Consider the following 16,292-nt stretch of genomic DNA (forward strand, 5'->3'; position numbering starts at 1 on the left):
ACTCAGTCTTATGATCAGCCATCTCAAGAGCAACAAACTCATATTCCATAGTTGATCTTGCAATAATTGTTTGCTTGGTTGATCTCCATGTAATCACACTACCCCAAGTGTGAATACATAACCTCTAGTAGATTTTGTCTCATCTGAATTAAAGATCCAGTTAGCATTATTATATCCTTCTAGTACAGTGGGAAATCCACTGTATTCAATGGCATAATCCATTGAACCTCTTAAGTATCTCAAAAGCCTAGCAAGTGCATCTCAATATTCCTGATTTGGACATTGAGTGTACCTACTCAGTCTACCTATTGCATAAGCAATATGAGGTCTAGAAAAGTTCATCAAGTGCAGTAAGCTCCCAATTATCTAGGCATACTGAGGCTGAGATAATGATTCTCCTCTATTTTTTATTAATTAAGAGTTAGCATCATAAGGGGTACTCACGGTTTTGAAATCATACCCAAACTTCTTAAGAAGTTTCTCAATATGTTGTTTTTGATGAGATAGTAATATGTTATCTCCCTTCCTTATGATTCTAATACTTAAAATCACATTGGTTTCACCCATGTCTTTCATTTCAAAATTTGATCCTAGAACCTTAGTTTTTAGAGACTATCTGATTGCATGTGTCAATCATTAGCATGTTGTTCATATATATATAAATATATAATGACATATTATTTACTTCCAGATTTATAGTATTATCATTTGGTGAAAAGCCAAACTTATTTCTTCAAGTGATTAAGTAAAATTGCATACACCCCACAATTTTAAAATATTTAAGATTGGTAAACGAGAAATACCTGGTTGTGCTTCTCTCATTTGTAGGTAAAGTATACGAAACATTACTCAAGTACCTCATCTTCTTATTTCTTTTTCTTTCTCTGGAGAGAAAATCTTCTCCACCTTTCCTCAAACATTACAAAGGCATGACACATGAAAATTAAGGTTCATCATCCTAACTCCAACGAACTCTAAGTTGTCGTCTTGTCTCTCTCTTCTTCATCTTCATCTGCGGTCCCTACAAATGCGATCAGAAGTCATTGTTGCTACAAGCATCTTGCTAGCCTCCGAAAGTTTTGTCAAGAGAATATCTTGACTTTTGACACGTCCGGAAGTGATTTTGCGAAGATTGTCTAGGTTTCGAAAACAATGGTTTGGCTCTCTAAAGGCATGTTGTTGATGTGAGTTATAAGTCCTTAAGATTGTTGTAGAAATGCTAACAGAAACACGAACAATGTTTCCTGAGGCGTGTAGTTTCACTGTCTTAAGGACTTATCCGCAGTGTATTGCGCAAGTCTCCCAGGATACAACAGAAAATTTTCATAATATTTCTGAGGATCTCAGAATTAGCAAGGATCTTTAAAAAAAAGTATAAAATAAACCCGGATTTTCTTAGAAGAAAAGAAAATGAGAGAATGAGAAGATGAGAGAAATAACTTTGATGTGTTTTAGAATGAGAAAAGTTGTTCTATTTATAGAACATGTAAAGCACCTTGCAATCAAAGATATTGAACGTTGCAGCTCTTAATAAAAGAAATTGACAGTTACTTCATAAAATTTTAACTTTGGCAATTAATAAAATATTAACGTTGCAAAGTAAAATATTAACGTTGTAATCTAACTTTCTTTTGCGATCAATATTTTACAACAAGGATTAGTAGAGTAGACCGTAGGAGGAATCTCAAAAGGTTGAGAAAGATCACACCCCACCTCACCGACGTGAAAGGTTGGGTGGTTCCCATGACCATACAAGAAAAGCTTGTCGTTCTAGTGTTCAGTGCAAGAGAAGCTTGACGACGATAGTAGCTTGTTGTCCCAATGCTGAGTACAAAAGAAGCTCGGTGTCTCAGTACCCGAGTTAAAGAGCAATTTAATGTTCTAGTGACCGGGTGCATGAGCAACTCATTGTTTCGAAATCCGAGTATAGAAAAAGCTCCACAATGATGCCATGATGATAGAAGAGCTCAGACGAGCATCTTATCTCACTAGTTCATGAAAAGAAAACAATAGTCAAAGAAAGGGTAATCCAATGAACACACAGAGATGACAGAGATATGAAACTTTATGAGATAATGTAAGAAAAACAGCAAATGAACAACCCGATGTTACAATATTTGGATTCAAGAATGAACGATCCAAAAGCTACACCTAGACTAGAGAAAGTCTGGCGCGACACTCAAGACTTCAAGAAAAAAGAAACGTTGCACCCAACCGAAAATCATATTTCATAGACCGCTCCATAACAGAGCCTATAGGTAGAAGAACTTAATGAGAAGGTAATCATCAAGATCACCTCATGACAAACCTTAAGAGTAGATAACGAAGACAAAATAACAAAAAACCATGTATTAGAGGAAAAATCTATTCACCTCACATTATAAGAGATATTATCTTGATTTAATTAATATTTTGAGTTGATGGATTGAACTAATTGAATTTAGTTAAAACCAAAACTCACATAATTCTATGCATTCAACATGCTCCTCCTTCATGTTTCTAAATAAGTACCTTCATTCTCTCTTATTCATCGCTTCTGATTATTCCTTTTAAAAGTTAAACGGTGTGATAGGTTGAATTTAGTCTCAGAATTCTGAAGGAGTTGTTATTTGAGAATTTGCAAACGGTTTTCAGACTGATATAGTATCTGCAGTGCTGATTCAAACGCGCAAATGACAAGGAATCAGATACAATATTAAGTCACCTCTATTACCTATATTAACAGCATATGTTATGATAAAAATATAAGATAGACATATATATATATATATATATATATATATATATATTCATTATTACGATAGAATTAAGGCTGTGTTCGTTTGGAGTGATTTGGGGGAGATGATTTGGGGGAGATGATTTGAATAGATTTGAGTGGATTTGAGGGTAATTTTTTTGTTGTTTTTTTGAGTAGATTTGTGGGTAATTGAGAGTGGATTTGGAAGTAAAGTTTATGAGAATTAGTGTAGGATTTGATTGATGTGATAGATTTTAAAAATTAGTTTAATTGATAAAAATTAAGGATTACCAAAATGGCCCTAGTTATAAAAGTAATATAAAATGTTATTTATAAATGTTATATTTAATTGTAAAAATGTTTATAAAGAAAAAAAAATTATGAATAATTTATAAAATTAATGTTTAAAAATTAAAAAAACTAAATAATCAATTTTTTTTAATAAATTAGAAAACTAAATAATCAATTTATTAAAAATAAATTAGAAAATATAATAATCAATTTATTAAAAATAAATTAGAAAATATAATAATCAATTTATTAAAAATAAATTAGAAAATATAATAATCAATTTATTTTTAAAAAATTAAAAAATATAATATACCTAATTTTATTAATATTAAAATAATTATTAAAAAAACTTAAAAAAAAAATAAGAAATCGCGTAACCGGTTACGAAAACACGTAACCGGTTACGCGAACGCGTAAGCGGTTACGCGAACGCGTAACCAGTTATGCGAACGCGTAAATGGTTACGCGAACGCGTAAATGGTTACGCGAACGCGTAACCAGTTACACGAACGCGTAACCGATTACGCGAACGCGTAACCAGTTACACGAACGCGTAACCGATTACGCGAACGCGTAACCAGTTACACGAACGCGTAACCGATTACGCGAACGCGTAACCGGTTATGCGTTTCCAGCGTTTCTTAACTGAGGGCACACACGACATTTCGCTCACAATCCGCGCAAATCTCTTCACAACCGCGGGTGACTGAACAGTGCATCCATCCCGCATTTCATCACAAATCCGTCCGCGTATTTCATTCCAAACGAACGCATAATATACTTAATTCATCGCTCTGTAGTTCGCATGAACAGTAAATTTTGTTCATGCATTTTGCACGTTCCATGTACTGCATTTTGTCAATTACAATTTCAATTCTGCATTTTAATTCCAATTCTGTTTTGCTATAAAATTCAGTTGAGCATTTTAAATTTGTGAGTTATGTTTTCAATTTACATTCTCAAACGTTATTCAGTTGCTTCACAATTTTTATTTTCACTGCACCCGTTGATTTACGTTTTCAGAAAAAGTTAAATTTCATTTTCATTTAAGTGTTTCATTTTTACCGTCTCTTTATTTTACCGTTTATTGTTTTATGCATCATTAAATTTTACCGTTTTTGGATTTTTACTGTTCCATTTTTACCGTGTTTAAAATTTATTTCAAAAGTTTTTAACTTCTGTTTTATTTAAAATTCAGTTGTTTTTAATTTATTTTATTTTTCAGTGTCAAAAACATCCACAAACCCCCCCCCCCCCCCCACTTCGTGTGTAAAATCTGAGACTGAACCACATAAATTGGTCCTTGAGAGACGACCTAGGAGTCAAATCCTAGTAATATACTGCATTAATTCTTGTATCAAATTTGTATGACCGCGACAGTCGTATCAACAGGCTGAACTTTCCCAGAACAAAACGTTTAAATTGGTGATGGAGGTAGTAAACCATCAATGTTTTACTACAGCAGAAGAGGAAAATGAGTGGCTATGGCACCTCAGATTTGGACATCTGAATTTTAAAGATCTATAAATGCTAAGTCAGAAGAATTTGGTGACTGGCTTATCAAAGGTAGACATTCCAAGAACTGTTTATAGGGAATGTGTCCAATGCAAACAGACACGTGGCAGTTTTCAAAAGTTTTTACCCAAGAAATCTGCAGAGAAAATAGGAGTGGTGTACTCGGATGTTTGTGGCCCTATGCAAGTAGAGACACCTGGTGGCAGCAGGTATTTTCTACTACTTTTAGATGACTGGACCAGAAAATGTTGTGTTTATCTCTTAAAGAGAAAAGGGGAAGTACTGCAACATTTTCAGCAGTTCAAAAATATGGTTGAAAGGCAGAGTGGAAACAAATTGAAGACACTGAGAATAGATGGAGGAGGAGAGTATATCTCCACTGATTTCAGAGACTATTGTGGAAAAGAAGGGATTGTTCATGAGGTTACTCCTCCCTACACGCCTCAACACAATGGGGCAGCAGAGAGGAAAAATAGAACAATCCTAAACATGGTAAGGTGCATGTTGAAAAGCAAGGGGCTACCTAGTTTCTTATGGGGTGAGGCTGTGTTGACAGCCACCTATGTATTAAATTTGTCTCCAACAAAGAGACTTAATGATGTCACACCAAAGGAAGCTTGGTCAGGAGTGAAGCCAGATGTGAAGCATCTGAAAGTATTTGGGTCCCTATGCTACAAGCATGTTCCAGAACAGTTGAGGAAAAAGCTGGATGATAGAGGAATTCCACTAGTGATGATTGGGTATCATGTTACAGGAGGATACAAATTGTATGATTCAGTAACAGGTACTGCTTCAGTCAGCAGGGATGTGAAAGTTGATGAAACTGGAGAATGGTAGTGGGAGGATAAAGAAAAAGAGAACCCAACCATTGTGTTGGAGAGTGAACCTGCAGCAGAATCAGAAGCATGCAGGAGGGAGGAGAGTGTTAGGAGGTCCTCTCGGGTTACTCAATTGCCAACCCATTTGAGATACTATGATCTTGCATATGAGGCCACTATCTCATCAGAAGGTAATTTTGTGCACTTTGCCTTAATAGGAGAAGCAGAACTAGTTAACTTTGAGCAGGCAGTGAAGGATGAGAGATGGAACAAGGCTATGCAGGAAGAAATTGGGTCAATTGTGAAGAACCAGACCTGGGAGCTGACAGAATTACCTCCTAACAAGAGACCCATAGCTCTAAAATGGATTTATAAGTCTAAAATAAATCCTCAAGGGGTTGTGAGATACAAAGCCAGGTTGGTGGCTAAAGGATTTTTATAGCAAGCTGGAATTGATTATGGAGAGGTGTTTGCACCTGTGGCCAGATTGGAGACAGTGAGACTGGTAGTTTCAGTGGTTGTACAAAACAACTAGGTGTTACATCAATTAGATGTAAAGTCTACCTTTTTGAATGGAGACCTGGAAGAGGAAGTTTATGTGGTTCAACCTCAAGGTTTTGAAGTTAAGAAACACATTGACAAGGTGTACAAGTTAAAGAAGGCCTTATATGGGCTTAAGCAGGCTCCAAGGGCCTGGAACCAGAAGATAGATGGATTCATGAGCAGCATTGGCTTTGAAAAATGTGTGTCTGAACATGGGGTATATGTTCAGTGTTATGAGAAGAATGACAGGAAAGATATGGTAATTGTGTGCCTATATGTAGATGATATGTTGGTTACGGGCAGCAGTAATGAGAGAATTAACAAGTTCAACGCATAATATACTTAATGCATCGCTCTGTAATTCGCATGAACAGTAAATTATGTTCATGCGAACACAGCCTAAGGAAAAAGACTAAAAAGTTTTTAAAATATTTAAAGCATAATTTAAAAGAAATAATATAATATTAAACATAAAAATACAAATAAACATATTTTTCAAGGAGTTCGAACATAGTTGTATAATTATTCTAAACCTAATAGTATACAAAGGGAGAGTGTTCATAATTTTGATGTTAAAAAAGTTGATGGAAAGGATGAATTGTTAGAAGTTTTTCCACGACTACCAATGAAAGAGAAAAGTAGTTTATATACATTCAAAAGAAAAATAGTTTATAGTTCGACCAAAAGCATCCAGTATTCAAAACGAACAACATCACTACCAAATGTTCAGACATTGAATGTCAGCAATCTTTTCCCAGTCTTGGCCTCCTCTATGGCAACGCTGTTTGAGCAAAGGACAATTGACTATTCGAAGATTCGAAATTGATTGGGGAAGACCCTGCTCTGGTAAGCATTGGAGTTTGGGGCAGTGAAGAAGAGCCAATGATTGGAGAGATGAGAGTTGGGAAAGCCCCATATAGTCTAGTTTTTCTAGATTTAGACAATCACGAATGGTTAGTTTAGCAAGGGAGGGTGGAAGCAAACTTTCATCAGGAAAACATTCTGCATCCAGTTCTGATATCTCTAAGCTTTCCAAAGAAGAACTGTCTACGAAAGCTCCTTTCAGTGACACAGCAAGTCTAGAGCAATTAATGAGTTTCATCTCTTCTAGATTCGATGGCAAACCTCCGCTAGACAACAACTTAAGCCTTGGACAGTCCATTATCCGTAGCCTCCATAGAGATGGAAGCAACATATGCATGTTTGCAGGAAATGATTCTAATTTAGGGCACTCGCTGATTATTAGATCTCCGAGATCATGATGAGCTTGATCCTGTGAGATCATACGTAGATTACCAAACCTAGAGAGAACAAGTCTCTTGACTGTTGAGAATGAATCTAGAGGAAAAGTCGTTAGAGGGATAGAGTCATCGATTGAGTCTTCAATTTCCAACTTATCAAGAGTGTGGGACCCATCACCTTTAGAGAATAATGCTTTCATGTGGTGCCCACCCGTTCTAGGCCATTCCATTGGAGCCCAATCCAATTGCAACTTTCCACAGTGACGTAGGTCTAATTCTAGAGTCCTGGGAGGGAAAGCTTCAAGTTGTTGGCAACCTGTAATTTCTAGTGTTTCCAAAGGAACAAGTAGGTCTGGTAGTTGTCCTTTCAGTTTCGGACAATTCTTTAAAGAAAGAATTTGAAGATTTGGAAAAGCACCTGTCACAGCTTGGCATTCCCATTTTTCCCATTGCTTCATATTGGAGAACTCCAACCTTTGAAGGGATTGAAATGAAGAAGAGTTGTTCCCATGAAAATCAGCATCAATGCTCACTACCTTATCAAACCCTGAAATATACAGCTTCCTCAGAAATGGCAAAAGACCAAGCGGAGGTAAGCTTGGGCAAAATTCACAGTTAGCCAACTCTAAGGACACCAGGTTTGGTAACGAATCATCAACTAACCACTTTGGAAATTTATTCCCACCATAGTCTAAGATTGACAACTCTTTTAAGTTTTTGGAAGGTTGCAGATTCTCATTTACCTCCTCTTCTTTTTTTGAATCAACAGAGTTCCCAGTCCTCTCCCATCCCAATGTCAGCCTCACAAGGTGTGTTTTGTTCTTCAAATCGGCTTCTAATGCATCCACAGGATTCTCAATGTCCTGCAGTCCCCCAATTGATAGGTTTTCATAAAGGATGTTGAGCTTTCCTAGCCGTTGAATACCCGACTCCATGCTATGGTCAACCTCAAAGGTAGTCATCATTACTTTTAGATTCTTTAGTTTTTCCAAACCTGGTGGCACTTTTCTCACTTTAGTGAATATAAATTCAAGGCGACACAAAGTGGTAAGTAAATGCAAATTTGAGGGCAACTCTTCCAAAAGGCTACAACAGTTCAACTTCAGTATTTGCAAGTTGGAAAGTGAACATATCTTTTCAGATAGTTTTTTTATGTCAGTCCAAGAGAGGTCTAACGAACGGAGATGTTCAAGATTGCCGACAGAGTCAGGTAACTCTTTAAGGTTAGAACAATGAGAGAGAGATAAGATACGCAAGAACTTGAACTTGGTGAACAATTCATGTATCGACATATTGCAATACCAATATAAGTAAACCAATTTCCTATCTGATGTTGGCAGAAATGTACGCAACCTTTCCGTTTTGCATAAAGTTCCAAACCCATCAAAATATTTGTTGTCACCAAGTTCAAGTGAGAAATGACGAGTCTCTTTTTGTATCTTTTCGGCTTGATCATCTTCCCACCTAAAGTATATGTCTCCACCGACATATTTTGCCAAATCATTCAGAAGGTCATGCATGACAAATAGTCCTATCTTTTCACCTGATTGTTGGAAGAAGGACCTTGATAATAGATCATTGAAGTATTGTTGGCAAACTTCTTCTGGAGTCTTACTATGTTGACGACAGTGTGGGAGATTTTCAGTCATCCACAAGTGTATCAAATGCTCCTTCTTAAATTCATAATCTTTGGGAAACAGGGCACAGTAAACAAAGCAGGCCTTGAGATGCGAAGGAAGGTGGATATAGCTCAATGCTAAAGCGGGAATAATATCAGATTGCTCTTTTGAAAATTCCCATATTTCGCTTTGGGACACAATTTTCCATTCTGAAACAGATGATTTATTGTACAATAGGCTTCCCATTGTTTTCAAGGCGAGAGGTAGTCCTTTACACTTTTTAACAATCTTCATGCCAATCTCCCTACACTCTGGATTTGATTCAGTATCATCATCATCTCGGAATGCATGTTTAGCAAACAATTTCCAGCAATGATCTTCATGTAATTGCTTTAGGAAGTGAACTTCTGACATCATGGTAGAAGCAACTTCCTTACTACGTGTGGTGACAAGAATCCTACTCTCTTGGGCAGCGAATACAAGGGGCTTCTTCACTTCTTCCCATTTAGGTTGGTTTTCGTTCCAAACGTCATCCAAAACGAGAAGGAATTTCTTTCCCATCAATTTTTCTTTCAATCTACTATGAACCATCTCCAGATCTCTACTATCATCAGTTGATTTAGTGACACCTTCAAGAATTGCTCTTGATACCTTAAAAACATCAAATTCTTCTGAAACACAAACCCAAACTTTGACATTAAATTTAGGCTCATCCACCCTTGGATCATTGAATACATGTTGAGCAAGAGTGGTCTTACCCACTCCGCCCATTCCCACAATAGAAAGTATTGATGGCTGGTTACGATTGATGTCAGACGTCAGCCAGTCAAAAATCACTTCTTTATCATCCTCTCTGCCATAAATGTCAGTTCCAACCACCAAAGATGTTGTTTGTGATTTTTGTGGCAGTTCATTACTCAACCCATATCCAACACTCTTAGCTGTTTTCAATCCTAGAGCACCCTTTTGGTTTGAAAGAAATTCTAAGCCGTCAAGGGTTTGTTCCATCCTAGACTCAATTTCCTTGTTAAGAGAACTAAAAGGAGAAGATTTGAAGAAATTGAGTACCTTGCAAGAACAGCCCGTAAAGGTTTGAGATTCAGAATCATCATCCACTTTTCTTTTGGAGAGCATTTGTATATCATCCAAAAGATCCTCTACATCAAGGACAGCATCTTTGACACTAAGCAGCCAGTTTCTGACATATGGATCCGTGAACTGCTTTCTCTCTGCATCATCAGCCAGAGAATCGATTGAATTCAGCTTGGTTTCCAACTTGGTCAGCAGCTTCTGATCAAGCTTCTTTGCACAAAAGAAATCGAGAATTTGGGGAGAAGCTAGTTTCTGGAATGCCACCTGAAGGAAAGCAGAAAGAAGAGCACCACCAACAAATTCTAATGCCATGGTAAGACAGGGATGAATGGGATTGAACCGCTGATAGCTTATGCCATTGACTCAGTGCAATGCAGGGTTAATGTAGTGATGAAACTGTATATGGTTAGTCAACCATTAATTAATTGCTGAGTCTTCCACGCATTACATATTTCAACCATTGTATTCCATTTATGAACAAGGGGCTATTATTATATTAACTAAATAAGTGAATTGTTTGAACTAAGAGATATTAAAAAGCTTGTTATGGAAATGTTTGTCTAAAAAGCTTGTTTAAATTTTAATGTGTTCTTTTAGTATTGCAATGTATTTTGTTATGGGAATTTTTGTCTTTATATTAAAATAACATTTATAATAATAATCTAACATTATATGTATTTTCTTTGTAGGAATTTTATATATTTTGATGTAATTTACATGTTTAAGATGACATAGTGCATGTTTACTTCTAAAAGCTTAAAAACATACTAGCCAACTCAGCAAACTAGTTAAATAACTTAAAGATAATTTTCTTTCAATCTTATTATTTATATATTAATTTTGATTGGCCAGAGGTTAATATTACGATGAAAGAATGGTAATAATCTATTTTAGGAGTGATGGCTTATTGTAAGACTTGTAAATAGAGTGTATGAATGGATAAGGCTATGGATGAATGGATAAGGTTAAGCATACTGAGTCATTGTCATTTAGATGTTTCTTTCAAAATTATCAGTGAAGAGAAATATTAAGAACTGAATAATTATTTAAAATTTAATTTTATAAATCTGTACTTTTTATTTAAATTTACGACATTTATAGTTCAACCAAATGCATCGGTATTCAAAACGAACAAAATGACTACCGCATTTTCAGATATTGGATGTGAACCATCTTTTCCCAGACTGCACCTCCTCTCTGGCAACGCTGTTTGAGCAAAGGACATTTGTTTATTTGAAGATTCGAAATTGATAAGGGAAGACACTGCTCTGGTAAGCATTGGAGTTTGGGGCAGTCCTCAAGAGCCAATGATTGTTTATAGTCTAGTTTTTCTAGATTTGGACAAGCACGAATGGTTAGCTTAGCAAGAGGGGTGGAAGCAAACTTTCATCAAGAAAACATTCTGCATCCAGTTTTTATTTTGATATCTCCAAGCTTTTCAAAGATTGACAACTCCTTTAAGATTTTGAAAGGTTGCAGATTCTCAATTACGTCCTCGTCTTTTTTTGAATCAGTAGAGTTGTCATTCCTCCACCAATTCCACTCCAAATTTAGCTTCACAAGATGCGTTTTATTCTTCAAATTTGCTTCTAATGCATCCAGGGAATTTTCAATATTCTGCAGCTCCCCAATTGATAGACTTCCATCAAGGTTTAGCTCTCCTAACCGTTGAATACTGAACTCCGTGCCACGACCAACACTAAAGGAATTCATTACTACTTTAAGATTCTTCAGTTTTCCCAAATGTGGTGGCACCCTTTTCACTTTAGTATATATGAATTCAAGGCGACACAAATTAGTGAGTAAATGCAAATTTGAGGGTAGCTGATTCAAATTTTTACATTAATTCAACTTCAATATTTGCAAGTGGGAGAGGGAACATATCTTTTCAGTTAGATTTTTTATTTCTGTACGAGAGTGGTCTAAAGAACGGAGATGCTCAAGATTGCTAACAGAGTCAGGTACTTTCCTGATGTCAGAACAACCAGCAAAAGATAAAATTCGTAAAAACTTAAATTTGGAGAACAACTCATATATCGACATACTGATATTTAAACAACCTATGGGCATAAATGTATGTAACCTTTCTGTATTGCATGAAGTTCCAAACCCATCAAAATATTGATTGTATCCAAGTTCAACTGAAAAATGACGAGTTACTTTTTGTATCTTCTCTGTTTGACCAACTTCCCACCTGAAGTATATGCCTCCTCCAACATATTTTGCAAAATCATTTAGAACATATGTTTCTTCCTTTTTACCTGATTGTTGGAAGAAGGATCTTGAAAGTAGATCATCGAAGTATTGTTGGCAAACTTCTTCTGTGGGATAATGTAGGAGATTTTCGGTCATCCACAAGGGCATCAAATGCTCCTTCTTAAACTCATAATCCTTGGGGAAGAGGGCGCAGTAAGCAAAGCAGACTTTGAGATGAGAAGGAAGGTGGATATAGCTTAATGCTAAAGCGGGAACAATATCACAACGCTCCTTTGAAAATTCCCATATTTCGCTTTGTAACACAGTTTCCCATTCTGCAACAGATGATTTGTTGTATAACAGATTTCCCATTGTTTTCAAAGCAAGAGTTAGTCCTTTACATTTTTTAACCATTTTCGTGCCAATCTCCTTGCACTGTAGATTTGGTTGAGTATCATCATCATCTTGGAATGCATGTTTAGCAAACAAGTTCACTAGTAAAAAAATACTTTTTTAACTCGCAATATATGCAGCGGTTTCGTAAAAACCGAAACATTTAAAGAGGCGGTGGCAGTTTTGAAATTAAGATGAAGTTATATACTTTGGATGTACAAAGAATCGTGGCATAAATTGTTTACGACACCGGTTTCAAAGATAACCAAATAACACCCTGCACAATCTGCTGTAAGTCAGACTTTACGTCTGACATGCTTTTTGAAACACAGATACTACTTCGGTTGATGCAGGACCGAAGTATAGTGTGACGCAGAATTTCAAATTTGTCATTTCCTGAAGGGAATAGGCATCGGGTGTGTGTTTAATTGAGTCCTATAATATGTTATTGCCTCGATTTTTTGTTAACCGAGGTAATCTCCTTTATTTACTAGCCAAAACGCAGTAGGTTCATTTACGCAAACAATTTTCACTTCTCCCTCTTGCGTACGGATCAAGGGTGGCTAAATATGTAATTCAATTATATAATAGTACGTAGTAGATATTAGGATATAGTAAATTCTAAGTTTATGCTTCTAAGTTGTTTTATGCTTTTGTACATTATTATTAGTTTAACTTTGTGCATTAGACTGATTTATGTTTCAAAGTTGATTTATAATTACATTGGATTGATTTATACTTCTAAGAAGTTGATTTATGATTACATTGAATATATTTATGTTTTAATATAATTTTCATTCAAAATATACGCTTATGGATTATTCTGGACTGTTCTGCACTGTTCTGGCTGTAAAATTATATGAAGGTTTGTTTCTGCAGTTGAGAATGTTGCAGAAACAAACTTGTTCTTAAAAAAAGGAGAATATGTCTCGGTTGTGCCACAACCGAGGCAGAAAACACCCCTACGGCATCGGTTCAGGTCCCAACCGAGGCATAAAGTCTGGCGGAAGAAAAAAAAAAGACCCTACTGCCTTGGTTGACCAACCGAGGCAGTAGAGGTGGACATACTGCCTCGGTTTGGTGGGAACCGAGGCATAAATTCCTGCAAAAATAAAATTTAAAAAAAAAAGACATACTGCATCGGTTGACTTTGAACCGAGGCATAAAAGTCTAGACTTTTTGCCTCGTCTGTATATGCCTTGATTCAGAAATCGCTACCAAAGGGCGAAAATAACTGTTGTCGTTTCCCTTGACTGCACTAGTGGTTCCAGCTATGATGTTACTCTAGTTACTTTAGGAAGTGATATTCAGACCGCATGGTAGAAGCAACGCTCTTTTTTTGTGTTGCGACAAGAATCCTACTTCCTTGGGCTCCGAAAATAAGAAGCTTCTGCACTTCTTCCCATTTAGATTGGTTTTCGTTCCAAACATCATCCAAAACAAGAAGAATTTTTTCCTGTCAATTTTTCTTTCAACCTTCTGTGAACCATCTCTGTATCTCTATTATCATCGGTTGATGTAGTAAAATCTTCAGTAATTGCTCTTGATACCTTGAAAACGTAAAATTCATCTGAAACATAAACCCAAGCTTTGACATCAAATTTAGCCTCATCCATCTGTGAGTCATTGAATACGTGTTGGGCAAGAGTGGTCTTACCCAACTGCGAGGTGGGTCGTTGTGCGAGAAACCTCTGGGTTCGCTATGCGAAAGTGTGCGCTAAGTGAATGGTTTGAGTTCTAGTTACTCTGTTCTTGATTTCCTTGTTTGGTTTTAATGATGTGATGAATGATTTAGATTATGTATGATTGTGTGAAAAGTTATATGAGTATCAAGTAATTTGAGTTATGATTTAAAGGGATATTAAGTATGTTCTCAAAGTAAAGTAGTAAGTTTCAAGGTAGAATCTCTTGGTGAGATTCAAGTTTGTTTAGAATGAATGCAGAAGCTCAACCTTGGGGGTTATCCTCAAACTCTAATGGTTTTTCATTCTAAAGTAGAGATGATTGAACCATGTCATGAGGAGTAGCAGGAGGTCTTAGTCTTAGGGGCTTCTAGTATGCCTTAAGGCTTGGAACAGACTAACCTCGTGAGTGTAGTAGGGTGAAACCCATTGGCAATGGCTTTGCAAAGCAGTAGAGGCCATCACGAGTGCATGACCCGCCATAGCTCGACAATCATTCTAAGTCTGAACGGAGTAGTCTAGGTCATAGCATGTTAGGATGTCTGAATTATTTTATCTTGCTTGAGGTATCATGTATATGATTTATGCTTTGTAATTATATGAATGCTTTTATATCTAGCTTACCTTTCTGCTTGTGTTTGTGTTTTGTATGTGTGGTGTTTTTCCTTTGCAATGATTATCCTATGGGTGTGAGCAGAGGGAGATGAGATCTCCGTGGAGCAGGCGCTTGATGGAGAGGATCCAGCTGTTTAGTTAGTTGTTGTTTAGTATTGTAAATAGTTTTGAAATAGATCAATTGTATATAAAGTTTAAATTCTATAGTTATTTTGGATAAAGATAAGGATAATACTTTATATTATAGTCGCATAATTTTACTATGTTATCATGCATGTGATGACTCTATTATATAGTTTATACTATATATTTTGGGATGTTAGAAATAACTGTAATTTTATTGTTATAATTGTATAAATAAATTTAATTTAATATAATAATTTATTGTGATTGTAATCAATCTTTTGTATTTCTATTCAACACATATTGAAATTCAAAATATATATGTTAGATTTAAATTAGTATTGATTTATTATATGTTGATTTTTGTTTAGTAATTTTGATCGAGTGGTGTATTATAATTTATTATAGTATAAAAAATATTTTATTAAAATTAAAAAAAGTTAAAGTAAAGAAAAATTTAAAACAATTTTTGTAAAGTATTTCTAAATTTCATGAACTAAGTTTCATTAACATTTACAAATTTAATAAATGTTTTGAACTTTATTTGATACTTTAATGTGAAATATATAAAATTATAATTTCTTTCTAAATATTTAACATTGAATAAATGATTATATTTTTTTTATATTGAATATTTGATCATATTATATTTTTTTACTGTATTTTTTACCATTTCATAACAATTAATTAATTAATATTGAAATAATAAGAAAGTGGGAAGAATATTGAATAAATTAAGAAATAAAATATAAATTTTATAAATATAAGTATTTGATTATCGAGGTTAATAGCTAGTTAATTGAGATATTTTTAAAGTTATTATTGTAGTTGTTTACATTCTATATTTATTTGTAATGTTACTTGTGATTTTATGGTGTAAAAATTTAGTGAATACCATAAATGATATATATGTTTAAGGCTATTGGGATTTAATTTTATTAGATATGATATCATGTAATATTTTAAGTAAAATTATTATGACTTAAAAATAAAACAATAGAGTGAGAAATAGATATAAAAAAGAATTAATAGTATATGTTAATAGTGCTTGTGCTTGACATTGTAGATGGAGAGGAATAAAATTCGTAATTTGGAGAAAATATTATGTGACGGAACAATTGAAGTATTGTTTTAAATTATGTAGTGGGAATGAGCTTATAGGAATTCCATTTGATATGAGTTTAAATAATTTTAAAGAACATATTTTAGATTATGATTCATATTTGATAATATTATATTTAGATGTTTAGATTAACTTAAGATTTTTTATTTAAAAATGTTTAGTTTTATCGTGTTTGATGAAACAAATATAATCGTTAATTATTAAAAATGCAAATAGAAATAGTTGAGTGTTATATTGGTTGTCAAAGGGCCCTATTTATTAAACAAAACCTGAGTCTTATGCATGTTGTGTTGTGTGAAGTCAA

General features: G+C 34.9%; 1 protein-coding gene and 1 pseudogene across 1 annotated transcript; both read right to left on the bottom strand.

Annotated features, from left to right (window-relative positions):
- Positions 1–6,530: 6,530 nt before the first annotated feature.
- LOC108324183 (putative disease resistance protein At3g14460) lies at positions 6,531–10,447 on the bottom strand. Its single transcript, XM_017557042.2, has one exon. The coding sequence runs from the start codon at positions 10,166–10,168 to the stop codon at positions 6,620–6,622; it is 3,549 nt and encodes a 1,182-aa protein (XP_017412531.1). The 5' UTR covers positions 10,169–10,447; the 3' UTR covers positions 6,531–6,619.
- A 798-nt stretch (positions 10,448–11,245) lies between these two features.
- Positions 11,246–16,272, bottom strand: LOC108324827 (putative disease resistance RPP13-like protein 1; annotated as a pseudogene).
- Between the last annotated feature and the right edge of the window lie 20 nt (positions 16,273–16,292).

Source organism: Vigna angularis, chromosome 5 (assembly GCF_016808095.1).
Source record: "Vigna angularis cultivar LongXiaoDou No.4 chromosome 5, ASM1680809v1, whole genome shotgun sequence".
Classification (NCBI taxonomy): Eukaryota; Viridiplantae; Streptophyta; class Magnoliopsida; order Fabales; family Fabaceae; genus Vigna; species Vigna angularis.

Excerpts from the sequence above, each read along its gene's own strand:
- LOC108324183 (XM_017557042.2), bottom strand. The coding sequence starts at position 10,168 with ATGGCATTAGAATTTGTTGGTGGTGCTCTTCTTTCTGCTTTCCTTCAG.